The sequence below is a fragment of the Ranitomeya imitator genome, chromosome 6 (assembly GCF_032444005.1).
Source record: "Ranitomeya imitator isolate aRanImi1 chromosome 6, aRanImi1.pri, whole genome shotgun sequence".
Lineage (NCBI taxonomy): Eukaryota > Metazoa > Chordata > Amphibia > Anura > Dendrobatidae > Ranitomeya > Ranitomeya imitator.
Window position 1 is genome coordinate 547,844,327 of NC_091287.1, and position 23,421 is coordinate 547,867,747.

At 42.0% G+C, this 23,421-nt stretch overlaps 1 protein-coding gene across 1 annotated transcript in view; it reads right to left on the bottom strand.

The window, feature by feature from the left end:
• The window catches only part of COL22A1 (collagen type XXII alpha 1 chain), a 573,554-nt gene that overhangs the window by 353,597 nt on the left and 196,536 nt on the right, over positions 1–23,421 (bottom strand). The window contains exons 6-12 of the mRNA XM_069732369.1: positions 20,042–20,165; positions 19,264–19,539; positions 16,991–17,071; positions 13,793–13,906; positions 12,580–12,624; positions 2,777–2,839; positions 2,605–2,643 (exon numbers count right to left, since the gene is read on the bottom strand). Of these exons, the coding sequence (XP_069588470.1) occupies positions 2,605–2,643; positions 2,777–2,839; positions 12,580–12,624; positions 13,793–13,906; positions 16,991–17,071; positions 19,264–19,539; positions 20,042–20,165 (742 nt within the window). The remainder of the gene's footprint in view (positions 1–2,604; positions 2,644–2,776; positions 2,840–12,579; positions 12,625–13,792; positions 13,907–16,990; positions 17,072–19,263; positions 19,540–20,041; positions 20,166–23,421) is intronic.

Below are 23,421 nucleotides of genomic sequence, written 5' to 3' on the forward strand. Positions count from 1 at the left end.
GGGGTTTTGCCCCTCATCAGTGTGGAGTAGGAATCTGGCTATTAGGAGCAGTGCCTAGTAAAAAGGCTATAAAGGCACAGATGATTGGCCTCGGGGAGACCAAAACATCCAACACTGCGGAGACACCATCACGTGTTTCTCAACGCAGTGATTCCAGAACACTGCCCCCATCCCTTATGGGAAATATGCAGATGCAGGTAAAGAAGCTGCGGAGACACCATCACGTGTTTCTCGACGCAAGCAGTGAATAGCCAGGCCTTTCCCCGGGAAGGAACAACCACGGGAAGGGCAGCATCCTATGAAGGAAAGCCACCTATGCCAAGCATGGTATCCATCCACAGACAGCTGTTTCGGGGTTTTTGCCCCTCATCAGTGTGGAGTAGGAATCTGGCTATTAGGAGCAGTGCCTAGTAAAAAGGCTATAAAGGCACAGATGATTGGCCTCGGGGAGACCAAAACATCCAACACTGCGGAGACACCATCACGTGTTTCTCAACGCAGTGATTCCAGAACACTGCCCCCATCCCTTATGGGAAATATGCAGATGCAGGTAAAGAAGCTGCGGAGACACCATCACGTGTTTTTCGACGCAAGCAGTGAATAGCCAGGCCTTTCCCCGGGAAGGAACAACCACGGGAAGGGCAGCATCCTATGAAGGAAAGCCACCTATGCCAAGCATGGTATCCATCCACAGACAGCTGTTTCGGGGTTTTTGCCCCTCATCAGTGTGGAGTAGGAATCTGGCTATTAGGAGCAGTGCCTAGTAAAAAGGCTATAAAGGCACAGATGATTGGCCTCGGGGAGACCAAAACATCCAACACTGCGGAGACACCATCACGTGTTTCTCAACGCAGTGATTCCAGAACACTGCCCCCATCCCTTATGGGAAATATGCAGATGCAGGTAAAGAAGCTGCGGAGACACCATCACATGTTTCTCGACGCAAGCAGTGAATAGCCAGGCCTTTCCCCGGGAAGGAACAACCACGGGAAGGGCAGCATCCTATGAAGGAAAGCCACCTATGCCAAGCATGGTATCCATCCACAGACAGCTGTTTCGGGGTTTTTGCCCCTCATCAGTGTGGAGTAGGAATCTGGCTATTAGGAGCAGTGCCTAGTAAAAAGGCTATAAAGGCACAGATGATTGGCCTCGGGGAGACCAAAACATCCAACACTGCGGAGACACCATCACGTGTTTCTCAACGCAGTGATTCCAGAACACTGCCCCCATCCCTTATGGGAAATATGCAGATGCAGGTAAAGAAGCTGCGGAGACACCATCACGTGTTTCTCGACGCAAGCAGTGAATAGCCAGGCCTTTCCCCGGGAAGGAACAACCACGGGAAGGGCAGCATCCTATGAAGGAAAGCCACCTATGCCAAGCATGGTATCCATCCACAGACAGCTGTTTCGGGGTTTTTGCCCCTCATCAGTGTGGAGTAGGAATCTGGCTATTAGGAGCAGTGCCTAGTAAAAAGGCTATAAAGGCACAGATGATTGGCCTCGGGGAGACCAAAACATCCAACACTGCGGAGACACCATCATGTGTTTCTCAACGCAGTGATTCCAGAACACTGCCCCCATCCCTTATGGGAAATATGCAGATGCAGGTAAAGAAGCTGCGGAGACACCATCACGTGTTTCTCGACGCAAGCAGTGAATAGCCAGGCCTTTCCCCGGGAAGGAACAACCACGGGAAGGGCAGCATCCTATGAAGGAAAGCCACCTATGCCAAGCATGGTATCCATCCACAGACAGCTGTTTCGGGGTTTTTGCCCCTCATCAGTGTGGAGTAGGAATCTGGCTATTAGGAGCAGTGCCTAGTTAAAAGGCACGTGATGGTGTCTCCGCAGCTTCTTTACCTGCATCTGCATATTTCCCATAAGGGATGGGGGCAGTGTTCTGGAATCACTGCGTTGAGAAACACGTGATGGTGTCTCCGCAGTGTTGGATGTTTTGGTCTCCCCGAGGCCAATCATCTGTGCCTTTATAGCCTTTTTACTAGGCACTGCTCCTAATAGCCAGATTCCTACTCCACACTGATGAGGGGCAAAAACCCCGAAACAGCTGTCTGTGGATGGATACCATGCTTGGCATAGGTGGCTTTCCTTCATAGGATGCTGCCCTTCCCGTGGTTGTTCCTTCCCGGGGAAAGGCCTGGCTATTCACTGCTTGCGTCGAGAAACACGTGATGGTGTCTCCGCAGCTTCTTTACCTGCATCTGCATATTTCCCATAAGGGATGGGGGCAGTGTTCTGGAATCACTGCGTTGAGAAACACGTGATGGTGTCTCCGCAGTGTTGGATGTTTTGGTCTCCCCGAGGCCAATCATCTGTGCCTTTATAGCCTTTTTACTAGGCACTGCTCCTAATAGCCAGATTCCTACTCCACACTGATGAGGGGCAAAAACCCCGAAACAGCTGTCTGTGGATGGATACCATGCTTGGCATAGGTGGCTTTCCTTCATAGGATGCTGCCCTTCCCGTGGTTGTTCCTTCCCGGGGAAAGGCCTGGCTATTGAATAGAGTAGGCATGAAGCAAGTCTTCAGATAAAAAAATCACAACATTCTGCATTATTAGATTCTGTTTGGAACAGTTTTCTTACCTGATCACCTTTCTCCCCTTTAGCTGCCAGGACTCTGCCCTAGAAAATAAAGTGACCGAGATTTTCTTATCATTTACTGTTTTTGTACAGTAACAGTTAAAGTAATAGAATGAGCTCTCAGCTCCTAACGATTTGGCTCACCGTGTAAGATGTAGACGTAAAAGTTACTTACAGGTTCCCCTTTCTCTCCTTTTGTCCCTGAAGGGCCAATTGGCCCGGAATTGCCAGTTTCACCCTTTTAAAATATAAAAAAAAATAAAAATAATAATTTCTTAATGTATTTCTGAAGGTTTTTTTTTTTTACTATTTTAATAGCTTTTTTAAATAATTTATTTTTGTATTCAATTAATTAACTATTTATATTTCTTCATCTACTCGTTTATAATTTTATTTTCAGTGAAGTTGTTCTGAAATTAATATACAGTTTTTGTGCATGGAAATAAAAGCAATTCAGTGTTTAGACTAACTCAAGTAAAATGACAATATTGTGGCATAAAATATAATAATAACAATAATCTAATATATATATATACCGTGTATACACACTACAAGATGGTGGCCCGATTCTAACGCATCGGGTATTCTAGAATATGCATGTCCACGTAGTATATTGCCCAGCCACGTAGTATATTGCCCAGTCACGTAGTATATTGCCCAGTCACGTAGTATATTGTCCATCCACGTAGTATATTGCACAGCGACGTAGTATATTGCCCAGCGACGTAGTATATTGCCCAGCGACGTAGTATATTGTCCATCCACGTAGTATATTGCCCAGACACGTAGTATATTGCCCATTCACATAGTATATTGCCCAGCCACGTAGTATATTGCCCAGCCACGTAGTATATTGCCCAGTGATGTAGTATATTGCCCAGTGACGTAGTATAGCCACGTAGTATATTGCCCAGCCACGTAGTATATTGCCAAGCCACGTAGTATATTGCCCAGCCACATAGTATATTGCCCAGTGACATAGTATATTGGCCAGTCACGTAGTATATTGCCCAGCCACGTAGTATATTGCCCAGTGACGTAGTATATTGTCCATCCACGTAGTATATTGCCCAGACACGTAGTATATTGCCCATTCACGTAGTATATTGCCCAGCCACGTAGTATATTGCCCAGCCACGTAGTATATTGCCCAGTGATGTAGTATATTGCCCAGTGACGTAGTATAGCCACGTAGTATATTGCCTAGCCACGTAGTATATTGCCCAGCCACGTAGTATATTGCCCAGCCACGTAGTATATTGCCCAGTGACATAGTATATTGGCCAGTCACGTAGTATATTGCCCAGCCACGTAGTATATTGCCCAGTGACGTAGTATATTGTCCATCCACGTAGTATATTGCCCAGCCACGTAGTATATTGCCCAGCCACGTAGTATATTGCCCAGCCACGTAGTATATTGCCCAGCCACGTAGTATATTTCCCAGCCACGTAGTATATTGCCCAGTGACGTAGTATATTGCCCAGTCACGTAGTATATTGCCCAGTGACGTAATATATTGGCCAGTTACGTAGTATATTGCCCAGCCACGTAGTATATTGCAATGTCACATAGTATATTGCCCAGCCACGTAGTATATTGCCCAGTCACGTAGTACATTGGCCAGTTACGTAGTATATTGCCCAGCCACGTAGTATATTGCCCAGTGACATAGTATATTGGCCAGTCACATAGTATATTGCCCAGCCACGTAGTATATTGCCCAGTGACGTAGTATATTGTCCATCCACGTAGTATATTGCCCAGACACGTAGTATATTGCCCATTCACGTAGTATATTGCCCAGCCACGTAGTATATTGCCCAGCCACGTAGTATATTGCCCAGTGATGTAGTATATTGCCCAGTGACGTAGTATAGCCACGTAGTATATTGCCCAGCCACGTAGTATATTGCCCAGCCACGTAGTATATTGCCCAGCCACGTAGTATATTGCCCAGTGACATAGTATATTGGCCAGTCACGTAGTATATTGCCCAGTCACGTAGTATATTGCCCAGTGACGTAGTATATTGTCCATCCACGTAGTATATTGCCCAGCCACGTAGTATATTGCCCAGCCACGTAGTATATTTCCCAGCCACGTAGTATATTGGCCAGTTACGTAGTATATTGCCCAGCCACGTAGTATATTGCAATGTCACATAGTATATTGCCCAGCCACATAGTATATTGCCCAGTCACGTAGATTATTGGCCAGTTACGTAGTATATTGCCCAGCCACGTAGTATATTGCCCAGCCACGTAGTATATTGCCCAGCCACGTGGTATATTGCCCAGTCACGTAGTATATTGCCCAGTCACGTAGTATATTGCCCAGTCATGTAGTATATTGCCCAGTCACATAGTATATTGCCCAGCCACGTAGTATATTGGCCAGTTACGTAGTATATTGCCCAGCCACGTAGTATATTGCCCAGTCACGTAGTATATTGCCCAGTCACGTAGTATATTGCCCAGTCACGTAGTACATTGCCCAGTCACGTAGTATTTTGCCCAGTCACATAGTATATTGCCCAGTCACGTAGTATATTGCCCAGTCACATAGTATATTGTCCAGCCACGTAGTATATTGGCCAATTACGTAGTATATTGCCCAGTCACATAGTATATTGCCCAGTCACGTAGTATATTGCCCAGCCACGTAGTATATTGCCCAGTTACGTAGTATATTTCCCAGTCACGTAGTATATTGCCCAGCCAGGTTTGTCACAGTTTAAAAAAAAAACAAAAACATATATTTACCTTTCCGAGGGAGACCTTGTAGTCCACGGCAGCTTCTGGTCCCAGGGTTGGTATGAGCGCAGGACCTGTGAATATGTCACAGTCACATGACCGTGACGTCATAGCAGGTCCTTCTCCCATACCATCTTTGCCACCGGAACCTGCAACGGAAGATGGCGGCCATCGCGAGCGGCTACGGAGGGTGAGTATAGCAGTTTTTTTTTATGTTTTATTATTTTTAACATTACATTTTTTACTATTGATGCCGCATAGGCAGCATCAATAGTAAAAAGTTGGGGACACACAGGGTTAATAGCGGCGGTAACGGAGTGCGTTACCCGTGGCATAACGAGGTCCGTTACCGCTGGCATAAACCCTGTGTTAGTGATGACTGGAGGGGAGTATGCGGGCGACAGGCACTGACTGCGGGGAGTAAGGAGCGGCCATTTTCTTCCGGACTGCGCCCGTCGCTGATTGGTCGCGGCAGCCATGACAGGCAGCTACCGAGACAAATCAGCGAATGAATAACCGTGACAGACAGAAAGAAAGAAAGACAGAAGGACAGACGGAAGTGATCCTTAGACAATTATATAGTAGATATATAGATATATATAATTGTCTAAGGGGTACTTCCGTCTGTTTGTCTGTCTCTCTGTCTGTAAGTTCCGTAACGGAAATCCCTCATCGCTGATTGGTCACGGCCGGCAGGCCACGACCAATCAGCAACAGGCTTAGTCCGGCTGCAAATTGGCCCCTCCCTACTCTCCTCCAGTCAATGCCCCCTCCCTACTACCCTCCAGTCAGCGCCAGTGTGTCGCCCCATCCCGGCCCAACTTTTTACTATTGATGCTGGCTATGCAGCATCAATAATAAAAAGATATGATGTTAAAAATAATAAATAAAAAAAATTGTGCTATTCTCACCTTCCGCCGTCCACCGATGCGCGCGATGCTGCCGCCAGCTTCCGTTCTCACTGATGCATTGTGAAATTACCCAGATGACTTAGCGGTCTAGCGAGACCGCTAAGTCATCTGGGTAATTTTGCAATGCATCACTGGGAACAGAAGCAGGCGGCAGCATTGCGCGCATCGGCACAACTTCGCTGGACGCCGGAGGGTGAGTATATAACCATTTTTTATTTTAATTTTTTTTTAACAGGGATATGTTGCCCACACTGCCATATACTATGTGGGCTGTGTTATATACTGCGTGGGCTGTGTTATATACTACGTGGCCTGTGTTATATACTGCATGGGCTGTGTTATATACTGCGTGGGCTGTGTTATATACTGTGTGGGCTGTGTTATATACTGCATGGGCTGTGTTATATACTGTGTGGCCTGTGTTATATACTGCGTGGGCTGTGTTATATACTGCGCGGGCTGTGTTATATACTGCGTGGGCTGTGCTATATATTACGTGGGCTGTGCTATATATTATGTGAGCTGTGTAATATACTATGTGGCTGCTATATACTACGTGGCTGTGCAATATACTACGTGGCATGTGTTATGTACTACGTGGATGTGCTATTTACTACATGGCTGTGCTATATACTACGTGGCTGTCTGTGCTACGTGGGCTGTGCTATATACTACATGGGCAGTGTTATATACTGCGTGGGCTGTGTTATATACTATGTGGGCTGTGTTATATACTGCATGGGCAGTGTTATATACTGCGTGGGGTGTGTTATATACTGAGTGGTCTGTGTTATATACTGCGTGGGCTGTGCTGTATATTATGTGGGCTGTGCTATATACTACGTGGCTGCTATATACTATGTGGCTGTGCTATATACTACATGTTTGTCTCTGTTACATGGGCTGTGCTATATACTATGTGGCTGCTATATACTATATGGCTGCTATATACTACGTGGCTGTGCTATATACTACGTGGCTGTGTTATATACTACGTGGCTGTGTTATATACTACATGGCTGTGTTATATACTGCGTGGCTGTGCTATATACTACGTGGCTGTGCTATATACTACGTGGCTGTGCTATATACTACGTGGCTGTGCTAAGCGCGACATACATACATGCATATTCTAGAATACACGATGCGTTAGAATTGGGCCACAATATAGTATATATATATATATATATATATTTATATATATATAAAATATAAAAAAACATATATATAAATAAATTGAAATATATATATATATATATATATTAGCAGTAGTGGTACTGTATAATTAATAGTGATGAGCGAATATACTCGTTACTCGAGATTTCTCGAGCATGCTCGGGGGTCCTCCGAATAATTTTTAGTGCTTGGATATTTGTTTTTTATTGCCGCAGCTGAATGATTTACATCTGTTAGCCAGCATAAGTACATGTGGGGGTGGCCTGGTTGCTAGGGAATCCCCACATGTACTTATGCTGGCTAACAGATGTAAATCATTCAGCTGCGGCAATAAAAACTAAATCTCCGAATCTCCGAGCACTAAAAAATACTCAGAGGACCCCCGAGTGTGCTCGGGAAATCTCGAGTAACGAGTATATTCGCTCATCACTAATAATTAACTTTAAGTATAATATTATTATTATTATTATTTATTGTTATAGCGCCATTTGTTCCATGGCGCTTTACATGTGAGGAGGGGTGTACATAATAAAAACAAGTACAATAATCTTAAACAATACAAGTCATTACTGGTACAGGAGGAATGAGGACCCTGCCCGCGAAGGCTCACAATCTACAAGATATATATATAGATAGATAGACAGATAGATAGATAGATAGATAGATAGATAGATAGATAGATAGATAGATATAGATATATAGATACAAATACAAAATCTGTATATAAAATATTAAAATGTATATAAAAGTATAATATATATATCTAAAAAAAAAGTTATATGTGTATGTATATATACTGAATATATAGTGATCTAGGCCATGTTGATCACAATGGAGGAAGGGGAGCAGCAAAAACGGTGATAGAGTAGACCTACTGTTTTTTTTTTTTTTTACAAAGTTCCACTGGTCAAAAAACGGAATAGAAGAACATGGCTGCTTCCTATAAGAAACAGCGCCACGTCTGTCTACTGTTGGGTCCGGTAATGCTGCTCAGTAGGGTTGAGCGAAACGGATCGGACAATTTCAAAAGTCGCCGACTTTTGGCAAAGTCGGGTTTCATGAAACCCGACCCGATCCTAGTGTGGGATCGGCCATGCGGTCGGCGATCTTCGCACCAAAGTCGGGTTTCGTATGACGCGTTCAGCGCCATTTTTATATATATATGTCATTGAGACACATATATATATATTATATTTACTTCAGCGCGATATAGCAGAAAAGCCGGTAATTCAATTGCCGGCTTTTCATTTCTCCTTCCTAAACTCGACATGATATGACACATGGTTTACATACAGTAAACCATGTCATATTCCCATTTTTTTGGCATATTACACACTACTAATGTTAGTAATGTGTATGTGCAAAATTTGGGCACTGTAGCTATTAAATTTAAGGGTTAAATCGCAGAAAAAATTGGCGTGGGTTCCCGCGCAATTTTCTCCGCCAAAGTAGTAAAGCCAGTGACTGAGGGCAGATATTAATAGCCTAGAGAGGGTCCATGGTTATTGCCCTCCCCCCCCCCCCCCCCGGCTAAAAACATCGTTCCCCAGCCACCCCAGAAAAGGTACATTTGGAAGATGCGCCTATTCTGGCACTTGGCCACGCTCTTTCCACTCCCGTGTAGCGGTGGGATATGGGGTAATGAAGGGTTAATGTCACCTTGCTATTGTAAGGTGACATTAAGCCAGATTAATAATGAAGATGCATCAATTATGACACCTATCCATTATTAATCCAATAGTATGAAATGGTTAAAAAAACACACACACAATATTGCAAAGTCTTTTAATGAAATAAACACACAGGTTGTTGTAATATTTTATTTTACTCTCAATCCACCTGAAGACCCTCGACCTGTAACAAATTAAAAATAATAAACCAACAATATCTCATACATTCCGATGATCTGTCACGTCCCACGATCTAAATCCATCTGAAGGGGTTAAAATATTTTACAGGCAGGAGCTCTGCTATAATGCAGCTGTGCTTGTGCCTGTAAAACCCCGGGGAATGAAGGTAATGTAGGTCAATGACCTGTAGTTACCTTCATTCGTGGGGATGCGCCCTCTGCTGGATGTCCTCATATGACCTCCAGCCTGGGAACTGTTCTGAATATTTTCCCAGGCTCGAGGTCATATGAGGACGTCCAGCAGAGGGCGCATCACCGCGAATGAAGGTAACTACAGGTCATTGACCTACTTTCCATTCATTCGCTGGGGTTTTACTGGCATGAGCACAGCTGCATTATAGCAGAGCTCCTGCTTGTAAAATAATTTAACCCCTTCAGATGGATTTACATCGTGGGACAGATCGACGGAAGGTATGAGATATTGTTGGTTTATTATTTTTAATTTGTTACAGGTCGAGGGTCTTCAGGTGGATTGAGAGTGGAAAAAAATATTACAACAACCTGTGTGTTTATTTCATTAAAATACTTTGCAATATTGTGTTTTTTTTAACCATTTCATACCATTGTATTAATAATGGATAGGTGTCAGAATTGACGCCTCTCCATTATTAATTTGGCTTAATGTCACCTTACAATAGCAAGGTGACATTAACCCTTCATTACCCCATATCCCACCGCTACACGGGAATGGGAAGAGAGTGGCCAAGTGCCAGAATAGGCGCATCTTCCAGATGTGCCTTTTCTGGGGTGGCTGGGGGCAGATATTTTTAGCCAGGGGGGCCAATAACTGTGGACCCTCTCCAGGCTATTAATATCTGCCCTCAGTCACTGGCTTTACTACTCTGGCGGAGAAAATTGCGCGGGAGCCCACGACAATTTTTTCCGCGATTTAACCCTTAAATTTAATAGCTACAGCGCAAAATTTTGCACATACACACTACTAACATTAGTAGTGTGGAATATGCAAAAAAAATGGGAATATGACATGGTTTACTGTATGTAAACCATGTCTCATATCATGTCGGGTTTAGGAAGGAGAAATGAAAAGCCGGCAATTGAATTACCGGCTTTTCTGCTATATCACGCTGAAGTAAATATATACAGTGGGGCAAAAAAGTATTTAGTCAGTCAGCAATAGTGCAAGTTCCACCACTTAAAAAGATGAGAGGCGTCTGTAATTTACATCATAGGTAGACCTCAACTATGGGAGACAAACTGAGAAAAAAAAATCCAGAAAATCACATTGTCTGTTTTTTTAACATTTTATTTGCATATTTTGGTGGAAAATAAGTATTTGGTCAGAAACAAAATTTAATCTCAATACTTTGTAATATATCCTTTGTTGGCAATGACAGAGGTCAAACGTTTTCTGTAAGTCTTCACAAAGTTGCCACACACTGTTGTTGGTATGTTGGCCCATTCCTCCATGCAGATCTCCTCTAGAGCAGTGATGTTTTTGGCTTTTCGCTTGGCAACACGGACTTTCAACTCCCTCCAAAGGTTTTCTATAGGGTTGAGATCTGGAGACTGTCTAGGCCACTCCAGGACCTTGAAATGCTTCTTACGAAGCTACTCCTTCGATGCCCTGGCAGTGTGCTTTGGATCATTGTCATGTTGAAAGACCCAGCCACGTTTCATCTTCAATGCCCTTGCTGATGGAAGGAGGTTTGCACTCAAAATCTCACGATACATGGGCCCATTCATTCTTTCATGTACCCGGATCAGTCGTCCTGGCCCCTTTGCAGAGAAACAGCCCCAAAGCATGATGTTTCCACCACCATGCTTTACAGTAGGTATGGTGTTTGATGGATGCAACTCAGTATTCTTTTTCCTCCAAACACGACAAGTTGTGTTTCTACCAAACAGTTTGGTTTCATCAGACCATAGGACATTCTCCCAAAACTCCTCTGGATCATCCAAATGCTCTCTAGCAAACTTCAGACGGGCCCGGACATGTACTGGCTTAAGCAGTGGGACACGTCTGGCACTGCAGGATCTGAATCCATGGTGGCGTAGTGTGTTACTTATGGTAGGCCTTGTTACATTGGTCCCAGCTCTCTGCAGTTCATTCACTAGGTCCCCCCGCGTGGTTCTGGGATTTTTGCTCACCGTTCTTGTGATCATTCTGACCCCACGGGGTGGGATTTTGCGTGGAGCCCCAGATCGAGGGAGATTATCAGTGGTCTTGTATGTCTTCCGTTTTCTAATTATTGCTCCCACTGTTGATTTCTTCACTCCAAGCTGGTTGGCTATTGCAGATTCAGTCTTCCCAGCCTGGTGCAGGGCTACAATTTTGTTTCTGGTGTCCTTTGACAGCTCTTTGGTCTTCACCATAGTGGAGTTTGGAGTCAGACTGTTTGAGGGTGTGCACAGGTGTCTTTTTATACTGATAACAAGTTTAAACAGGTGCCATTACTACAGGTAATGAGTGGAGGAAAGAGGAGACTCTTAAAGAAGAAGTTACAGGTCTGTGAGAGCCAGAAATCTTGATTGTTCGTTTCTGACTAAATATTTTCTGATGTAAATTACAGACGCCTCTCATTGTTTTAAGTGGTGGAACTTGCACTATTGCTGACTGACTAAATACTTTTTTGCCCCACTGTATATATATAGACAGTACATATGTTTTTATGATTTTTTGAGCACATGGATCCATTGTATGTCCGTATGTCGGTTTTGCAAGCCTGCGAGAAAATCTCGCAGTACGGATGCCATACGGATTACATATTTCCCATTGACTTGCATTGGGTTTCGTGTTTCGGTCGATCCCCGACCCCAACTTTTCGCGATAATCGGCCGATTTCACTCGACTCGACTTTTGAGAAAGTCGGGTTTCGCAAAACCTGACTCGACCTTAAAAAGTAAAAGTCGCTCAACCCTACTGCTCAGTTTCATCAAAGTGAGTAGAGCTAAGCTGTAATACCGAGCATAAACTGTAGACAGGTGTGGTGCTGCTTTGAGGAAAAAAATAAATGTTTTTCAAGTCCTGCACAAACCATGATGGTGGTCCCATAGACAATGAATGGAGGTGTGGTGTGCGCACGGTCACCACTGCTCTATTCATGAGGGGCTTTGCAGAACCATATTCTTGGGAGTGGTGGCTTTCCAAGTCAGACCCCAGAGCGATCAGCAAGTTATCACTTCTCCTTTCAAACTTGACACAAATCTTTTTTAGACCAATCGCAACTTGAATTAAGGAATTCTCCACATAAACAGTGGCACTCACCTTGGGACCCATTGGACCTGCAGGTCCTGGAAGGCCGATATCCCCCTGAGTACAAGGGCACAGTAATTAGTACAGGTAATCAATGCTACATATAAGATATTAATACCCTAGTCACTCATAACCCTAACAATCTCTTAGGGCAAACATAAACATGGCTGAATAATATCTGTCTTATCACGTCCATGTGAGCAGAACATCATCAGCTACAAGAGATAAGAGAATCGATTCAAGGCAAATTAATAAAAAAAATTGATTAATCGGAATCCATTTTTTACCTATTCGATTTGGACAAATCCAGCAAAACAGCAGCCGACCACCATTTTTCTAAATTATAAAGGACCGTGAAGGGGTTAAAAAATCCTTTTTTGTCTCTTCTCCCCGGACCTGTCCCACCGCCAATGGTCCTCCCTTCGGTTCTTCTACCTTTTCTTCCTTCTGGCTGGGTCTTCCATTGACTAGGTCCCTGCCATCACATGGGGCGGCTCATTGAACCCCGTCGTCGTGACCGCGTGTGGGGCAATGAATGTCAATGATATTCATTGCCCCCATCACATTATTGCGTGAGGCCCAGATAATAGAAGACTCGACCGGGCGGCAGATAGAAGAAAGAAGATACAGGAAAGGGAGGAGATACAGATTAGATATTAGAAAAAACTTTTTGACAGTGAGGGTGATCAATGAGTGGAACAGGCTGCCACGAGAGGTGGTGAGTGCTGCTTCAAAGGCTGGACAGACATCTATCTGAGATGGTTTAGTGAATCCTGCATTGAGCAGGGGGTTGGACATGATGACCCTGGAGGTCCCTTCCAACTCTAACATTCTATGATTCTATGATGTAGGACAGAAGATGGAGATGATTGGAGAACCCGCAACGGTGGGACAATTGTAGACATGGCTGTGGATAGGAGGAATGAGATTTTTTGTGGCCGGTAAAATTTACATCCACTTTAATGGATACCAATCGAATTTGGTCCCCTATTAAACTGTATCTGAGTGTCCGACTCCAGTAGGGTACACTCCCGAAAATGATGCATGTCAGAACGCATGTTCACTCTGCCGGCACAATGACAAATCCTGTATTGTGCGAGGTTTGGATGTCTAAACCCAGTCGGGCCACTGAACGGGTGCATATACTCTCTGCTACATGTGCTACAATCTATCAGTCCAGATTCCGCTGGGCACGATACACGTCGGATATACTTCCTGTACTTACCTTCTCACCAAACGGACAGTGAGAACAGTTAAGGGTTTTTTCAGTGCCCCTCTGCTCCGCCACAGTGGGGGTCGTTATTATAGGTGGCGGCTCGGTGACTACTGTGACCACACACTGGAAAGAACAGAAATGGAGAATGAGAAAGGGTTGGCATTCAACATCAGAAGCCATTTATGAGAACTGGATATGTCCCCCCTCCAAGTGTGACCCCAATAGATTTTAACCCATCCAATTGTATTTCAGAACAAATAAGTGGCTTAGAGACGGCTACTTATCCTGTTCTCATAACGGGAAAATTAACTTTTTTTGGCTTATTGATGTTCCAGTAGTCCACTACCAGTGTCAGTGCCCCCTAAAATTCACATTAACACTCCTCTATCAGTTTTGCCTTCTGATTACATGTCTGTAGTTTGGGGAGATATGAAACAAACCCTCATAGGTTAATGGCAGAGGTAAGAAAGTTCCTTAGATTATAGCTGACTGACAATCCCTAATACAGGGGAATAGCAGCTGTATACAGACAAATACAGAATGGCCCCTTAGTGGTGGAAACGGTCAGCAGAGATCTTTATCTTAAAGTCATCTCCATTGTTACCTTTTCTTGAAATCAATTAATCCCTTCCTGATTTCTGATTTGGTTATATATATACAGTATTGTGTGCAGGGTCAGGAACAGCAGTGACCAGAGCTGGCTCCAATCTCTGCTGTTGAAACATGTAAATGCTGCTGCCAACCACTGACAGTGCAAATTAAATAGCCTGGTTGCTGATGCTTGCCTGAACAAGCTTCCATTGACCTTCTCCCTAAACCCTTTCTTGGGGCCAATAGGGTGCCCATGGCGGGACCTCATAAAAAAAATCTTCAATTTCATTATACAGTTAGGGCCAGAAATATTTGGACAGTGACACAATTTTCGCGAGTTGGGCTCTGCATGCCACCACATTGGATATGAAATGAAACCTCTACAACAGAATTCAAGTGCAGATTGTAACGTTTAATTTGAAGGGTTGAACAAAAATATCTGATAGAAAATGTAGGAATTGTACACATTTCTTTACAAACACTCCACATTTTAGGAGGTCAAAAGTAATTGGACAAATAAACATAACCCAAACAAAATATTTTTATTTTCAATATTTTGTTGCAAATCCTTTGGAGGCAATCACTGCCTTAAGTCTGGAACCCATGGACATCACCAAATGCTGGGTTTCCTCCTTCTTAATGCTTTGCCGGGCCTTTACAGCCGCAGCCTTCAGGTCTTGCTTGTTTGTGGGTCTTTCCATCTTAAGTCTGGATTTGAGCAAGTGAAATGCATGCTCAATTGGGTTTAGATCTAGAGATTGACTTGGCCATTGCAGAATGTTCCACTTTTTGGCACTCATGAACTCCTGGGTAGCTTTGGATGTATGCTTGGGGTCATTGTCCATCTGTACTATGAAGCGCCGTCCAATCAACTTTGCAGCATTTGGCTGAATCTGGGCTGAAAGTATATCCCGGTACACTTCAGAATTCATCCGGCTACTCTTGTCTGCTCTTATGTCATCAATAAACACAAGTGACCCAGTGCCATTGAAAGCCATGCATGCCCATGCCATCACGTTGCCTCCACCATGTTTTACAGAGGATGTGGTGTGCCTTGGATCATGTGCCGTTCCCTTTCTTCTCCAAACTTTTTTCTTCCCATCATTCTGGTACAGGTTGATCTTTGTCTCATCTGTCCATAGAATACTTTTCCAGAACTGAGCTGGCTTCTTGAGGTGTTTTTCTGCACATTTAACTCTGGCCTGTCTATTTTTGGTATTGATGAATGGTTTGCATCTAGATGTGAACCCTTTGTATTTACTGTCATGGAGTCTTCTCTTTACTGTTGACTTAGAGACAGATACACCTACTTCACTGAGAGTGTTCTGGACTTCAGTTGCTGTTGTGAACGGGTTCTTCTTCACCAAATTAAGTATGCGGCGATCATCCACCACTGTTGTCATCCGTGGACGCCCAGGCCTTTTTGAGTTCCCAAGCTCACCAGTCAATTCCTTTTTTCTCAGAATGTACCCAACTGTTGATTTCGCTACTCCAAGCATGTCTGCTATCTCTCTGATGGATTTTTTCTTTTTTTTCAGCCTCAGGATGTTCTGCTTCACCTCAATTGAGAGTTCCTTTGACCGCATGTTGTCTGCTCACAGCAACAGCTTCCAAATGCAAAACCACACACCTGGAATCCACCCCTGACCTTTTAACTACTTCATTGATTACAGGTTAACGAGGGAGACGCCTTCAGAGTTAATTGCAGCCCTTAGAGTCCATTGTCCAATTACTTTTGGTCCCTTGAAAAAGAGGACGCTATGCATTACAGAGCTATGATTCCTAAACCCTTTCTCCGATTTGGATGTGGAAACTATCATATTGCAGCTGGGACTGTGCACTTTCAGCCCATATTATATATATAATTGTATTTCTGAACATGTTTTTGTAAACAGCTAAAATAACAAAACTTGTGTCACTGTCCAAATATTTCTGGCCCTAACTGTATACTGCCTTAATGGGGCATTGCAATCTATAGAACAAGTAATCATAGAACTAAAATAAAGACAAAATAAAAAAGAAAAAGAAACTTTTTAAAAATATAAAAAATATATTTAACAATATCAAAGTTTAAATCACTGAATTTAAAAAAAAAAAAAAACGAAATAAAAAAAGTCGCATCATTGATATCACCACATAGAAAAAAGTCAAATCTAATGAAAAATATAAGTTAATTAACCCATACAGTAATAGCCTGAAAATTAAAAAAATATTAAAGCGACAAAATTGCAGTTTTTTTTGCTGCCAAAAATAACAAAAACAACTAAAAAAAAAATCTGGATCTCGGAAAATAGGGACACAACCCAGATATCGTTTTTGCAAAGTTCCCCTAAAAATTTTTCTTCTACTTTAATAAAAAAAGAAATATAAAAGTATTTCTATAATCACCCTGACCTGGAAAATGATGTTATGTCGCCCCACTCATCTTGGGATATGTCCTACCAGAAGGAAACGTAAAGAAGGACACAACTGACTGACTGCGAAATCATCTCTACAGACTAACAGTGTCACATTAAGAGCCACCATAGAGGTCGTGATTAGCGGCAGCGTTTTGTGGTGTCGCTGTTTTATTCTTGGAGTATCAATATCTGAGGAAACAAAAGCAAAATGTCTCACAGGGCCGCTGGGGATATCACAACAGGTCTCGAGATCAGCGTGCCGCGAGTCGCAGTATATAACGATGCGCTGAAGATCAAACTGAAAAACAAGCAGAATAAAGTCACGTCATATGGAGGAAAATACTGGAGGAAAAGGATGAAGCAGAGCCGAGCTTGTCAGTACATGTCATATGCTATCTGCAATGTAATAAATGGCCAATACTGCACTCGCTGCGCACAGAAGATGATAAAGGAGCACAGCAACAAATTCAGCTCTGCTGCATCATCAAAACAGATACAGCGCAGCATGTGTATGTAACAACAACATATTATCTAGCACCTATTATCTATCTATATTATCTATTATCTATCTATTATTTATCTGTCGATTATCTATTATCTATTTTCTATCTATTATTTATCTATTATTTATCTATCTATCATCTATCTATCTATTTTCTATCTATCATTTATCTATTTTCTGTCTATTTCTTGTCTATCTATTATCTATCTATTATCTATATATCATATATCTATCATATATTATCTATCTATCATCTATCTATTATCTATCTATCAATTTTCTATCTACTATTTATTATCTATCTATCTATCTATCTATCTATTATCTTTTATCTATCTATTATCTATCTATGTATCTATCATCTATCTATTATCTATCATCTATCTATCATTTATCTATCATCTATCTATTATCTATCATCTATCTATCATTTATCTATTACACTGGTCAACAGCATTTTTGGTGCCAAAGATATTTCATCGAATTTAGGGTAACTTTGGGCTGCTGATTCTGAATATGTCATCAGTTTTGCCAGATTGGCTCAAGTTTTTGAGATTTTTGGTATCTTATTTATAGCACTTGTTGGTAAATGCGACGCATCATCTCATTAATTTCTTTGGATTAGTACTTGAACTGAGCAGTTCTCAATATAGTTTTGTGTTAATTAGTGTTCTAAAAGTTTGTTCATAGCTTGATTTTTGCACTAACTTTATGTTGTTGTCTGTTTTCCAGTGAAAAGCATGAACTCATCAAGAAGAAGTTGTCTTAACGATCCAGACTCATTCTGTTACATTTGTGGTGAATACACACTTCATCATCATCAGGTGGGGGAAGGTCAGGTAACATGGTAACCACAGGTACAGGCACATCTTCACAATGAGGGACAGGCCTTCTTGCAGATTCCATGTTAGGTTACTCCCATTTTCGTTTCTTATGCTTATTGAATCCTTGCACTTGCACTGCACAGAAATAACAGTCATCATGATGATTTTTTTGCTCTCTCCACACCATTGGAACACCAAATTTGAAGCTTTTTCTTTGTCCTTTGCTCCATTTTCGTAATAATTCGATACATGCTTTGCACACTATGTGTGGTGCCCAAAACTTGTCTTGGTCCCCAAGCATAACCCCAAAATAGGCAAAATACACTTTTTTTACGAAGTCTGTTATGTTTCTTCTATGTTTTGGCAGTGTGTATTCACCACAAATGTAACAGAATGAGTCTGGATCGTTAAGACAACTTCTTCTTGATGAGTTCATGCTTTTCACTGGAAAACAGACAACAACATAAAGTTAGTGCAAAAATCAAGCTATGAACAAACTTTTAGAACACTAATTAACACAAAACTATATTGAGAACTGCTCAGTTCAAGTACTAATCCAAAGAAATTAATGAGATGATGCGTCGCATTTACCAACAAGTGCTATAAATAAGATACCAAAAATCTCAAAAACTTGAGCCAATCTGGCAAAACTGATAGCATATTCAGAATCAGCACCCCAAAGTTACCCTAAATTCATTAAAATATTTTGGACACCAGAAAAAAAATTTTTTTTGTTGACCTGTGTTATCTATCTATTATCTATCTATCTATCTATCTATCTATTATCTATCTATCTATCATCTATCTATCATCTATCTATCTATTATCTATTATCTATCTATCTATCTATATATCTATCTATCTATGTATCTATCATCTATCTATTATCTATTTATCTATCTATCTATTATCTATCTATCTATCTATCTATCTATCTATGTATCTATCATCTATCTATTATCTATTTATCTATCTATCTATCTATCTATCATCTATCTATTATCTATCTATCATCTATTATCCATCTATTATCTATCTATCTATTATCTATCTATTATCTATTATCTATTATCTATCTATTATTATACCTGTATATTCCCTCTTACATGACTACCATGAGTAAATGAATGTGCGGTGATATTTTTGCGTTTCCTCCTCACTCACATCGACGGGGACGCTGTCGTAGAGACGTTTGCCGATCACGGTCTTTCCCTGGATGTCGATGTTCTCTCGCTCCTTGATGGGCACGGTCATGACCAGCTTGCAGTCGATGTACAGGGTCACGGTCTTCGCCTGCACGCTCAGAGCAATCTTGTGCCAGTTCCGATCAAACAGATCAATGACTTTGCCGCTCCGGAAGCTGGCCCTGACGGCGTCCTTAGTGACCCCCACCGAGCTGTACTCCAAGGCCTTGTTCTCTCCGTCTAATCTCAGCGACACCTGTGAGCGGGAGACAGGAGGACGGTGAGGGGCGGTGACCGCTGCTGCTTGTCACGGGGCAGTGACCGCTGCTGCTGGTCACGGCTCCAATAACCGAACATTTCTGGAAACTTTAGAGCCGGTTTAGATCACTACCCAACTGTTCTCTGCCGCATCGGTCATCAGTGTCATAAACTTGGAAAACCCTTGGGGGACTCGTTGTCCCCAGAGCCTCCCTCCTGTGAGAAGGTCAGGATAATTTTGCCTCCACTAGGGGAGCTCAGCACCTACTCATTTATTATTGAGACCAATGGGACCTCCCTGTGCTGAGAGCTCCCTCTAGTGGCAGCTGTATGCTGGCACAATTTTATCATTTTCTTGTTTTTTTCCATGTTTTTAATCAATGGCTTATTGATATTGTATCACATTTACTAAACGGTTTTCTTCTCTTCCTATAGCATTTAGGGCTTCAGAGGTAAAGAAAATGAATTTTATTAGTTTGGAACAATATATTATCAAATACCTGTGGGATGCCATACTTGTCAATAATTTGCCAAATATACCAATCTTCCCTCCTAGAGGCTTTTCTGAATCTGAATGTGGTAACAAAAGCATATTCATCTGGCAAGCCTTGTGGAAATATATCCCTGGGGGAAGAGGGAGAATACAAAAAAAAAATTATGATACACATTTGATACAGTCTCTTGCAGACACATATAGCAAAAAGGGAGAAGGAACTCCAGATGAAGCAGAGTCAGAACGCGCGTCGGGGTCTGAGGTGGATGCCGATGTGATGACACATTCTATTTTTATTTTTGGGCATGTCTGACTGTAAGGCACCTTTATCTCTTTACTACTAATTTAATTTTGTGTATTACATTGCCCCAAATTCCTACAGATCTAACTTTAGAATTGCATTTTAATTAACTTCTATATGCATATACATACAGTACATGTGATTATCATTCTTTTATTAATCTGCCATCTAGTGGCTACCCTTTGTATTGTCTTCCCTTCGTTATTTTGTGTCTCTCATCAGCCTCCCCTTGATTTCATTGCTTCTTAATTTTAATTATTTACTTGTCATTTTTATTTTTATTGTATTGGCATGTACCTCAACAATATATTTGCTTATATAAAGTATTTGATTTCGAATTATTATGGTGTAGCACGTATAACATAAATGATGCCCGGTATAGTAACTCAAGATCTTTTTTTTTGTTTTGTCACATGATTCATCCATATAAGCAAAAGGAAATAAGTAAATAGGAGAAGAAAAGAAAAATGAGGCCAGATCCAGGAGAACAGCAGCATTTACCCCTGTAATAAATTATATATTTACGGCATGTGACATTTCATAAATTAAAGGGAAACAGACCGTATGAGCTGCGCACATATCCTTGTAGGGAATATAGACCCTAAAAAAAAAAAAAATCACACCTCTAGTAATCTAATCGCTTCCTCCGTTCTGCAGAAATTGAAGTTTAATCACATATGCTGGGTGCACCCTGGGTGTGGCTAAACAGCTCAGCACACTGTTGCCCCCTGCTGGATTTACATGTCTCCGCCTTCCACACTGATGATTGACAGCTCTGTCTATGGAGACAGCACTAACTGCAGAGAAAGCTCAAGCAAGTAAATGCTGTCAATCAACACTGTGTAAGGTGGGGTATAACCGACAAGTGGGCGGGGTGGTGCACTGAGCCTCTAGACCACAGATGGGGAATCTTTTTTTCTGCCAAGGGCCATTTGGATATTTATACCATCCTTCGAGGGCCGTACAAGCTCCGCCCACAAAATACATCCTGACTCTGGCGCTGGTGTCAGGACATAATCTTTCATTGCATGCCCTTCAGTGTTCAGTAGTGAATACTGCATGTGTTTGTTAACAGAGCAAGAAGAAATTAATGAGATGGTGGTAATCAAAATCCACCTCCCTGCCCAAGAATGCCGTCCCTGAGAATCTGCTCGGCGGCCTGATAAAAGGTCATCGAGGGCTGTAAATGGCCCAGGGGCCTGAGGTTCCCCACCCCTGCTCTAGGCCACGCCAAAGGTGCGGATCACCCTGATTAGCATTGGTATAAAAAAAAAAAAACAAGCAAAATAAAATGAAGCACAAACATAAAAGAAAATTCTGAATCAACATGAATGAACAATAAAATGAGAAAAAAGAGTAAATAATAATCCTAACTAAGAATGAATAACATTTTAAATAAACAATACAAATAATAATTTATATAAAATGTCATATTAAACACACAGTATATGTATATAATGTTGGTGTATACATGTGATTATTTGTTTACAGAAATTTATTTTTATTATTATCTACAGTATGTATCTATTTTAGATGTTTTCTATTCTTCACTCAGAATTACTTTATTTTTTTAATCTATTTGTTCACTTATACAGTGGGGCAGAAAAGTATTTAGTCAGTCAGCAATAGTGCAAGTTCCACCACTTAAAAAGATGAGAGGCGTCTGTAATTTACATCATAGGTAGACCTCAACTATGGGAGACGAACTGAGAAAAAAAAATCCAGAAAATCGCATTGTCTGTTTTTTTAACATTTTATTTGCATATTATGATGGAAAATAAGTATTTGGTCAGAAACAAAATTTCATCTCAATACTTTGTAAGATATCCTTTGTTGGCAATGACAGTGGTCAAACGTTTTCTGTTTTCTGTTTCACAAGGTTGCCACACACTGTTGTTGGTATGTTGGCCCATTCCTCCATGCAGATCTCCTCTAGAGCAGTGATGTTTTTGGCTTTTCGCTTGGCAACACGGACTTTCAACTCCCTCCAAAGGTTTTCTATAGGGTTGAGATCTGGAGACTGGCTAGGCCACTCCAGGACCTTTAAATGCTTCTTACGAAGCCACTCCTTCGATGCCCTGGCGGTGTGCTTTGGATCATTGTCATGTTGAAAGACCCAGCCACGTTTCATCTTCAATGCCCTTGCTGATGGAAGGAGGTTTGCACTCAAAATCTCACGATACATGGCCCCATTCATTTTTTCATGTACCCGGATCAGTCGTCCTGGCCCCTTTGCAGAGAAACAGCCCCAAATCATGATGTTTCCACCACCATGCTTTACAGTAGGTATGGTGTTTGATGGATGCAACTCAGTATTCTTTTTCCTCCAAACACGACAAGTTGTGTTTCTACCAAACAGTTCCAGTTTGGTTTCATCAGACCATAGGACATTCTCCCAAAACTCCTCTGGATCATCCAAATGCTCTCTAGCAAACTTCAGACGGGCCCGGACATGTACTGGCTTAAGCAGTGGGACACGTCTGGCACTGCAGGATCTGAGTCCATGGTGGCGTAGTGTGTTACTTATGGTAGGCCTTGTTACATTGGTCCCAGCTCTCTGCAGTTCATTCACTAGGTCCCCCCGCGTGGTTCTGGGATTTTTGCTCACCGTTCTTGTGATCATTCTGACCCCACGGGGTGGGATTTTGCGTGGAGCCCCAGATCGAGGGAGATTATCAGTGGTCTTGTATGTCTTCCATTTTCTAATTATTGCTCCCACTGTTGATTTCTTCACTCCAAGCTGGTTGCCTATTGCAGATTCAGTCTTCCCAGCCTGGTGCAGGGCTACAATTTTGTTTCTGGTGTCCTTTGACAGCTCTTTGGTCTTCACCATAGTGGAGTTTGGAGTCAGACTGTTTGAGGGTGTGCACAGGTGTCTTTTTATACTGATAACAAGTTTAAACAGGTGCCATTACTACAGGTAATGAGTGGAGGAAAGAGGAGACTCTTAAAGAAGAAGTTACAGGTCTGTGAGAGCCAGGAATCTTGATTGTTTGTTTCTGACCAAATACTTATTTTCCACCATAATATGCAAATAAAATGATAAAAAAACAGACAATGTGATTTTCTGGATTTTTTTTTCTCAG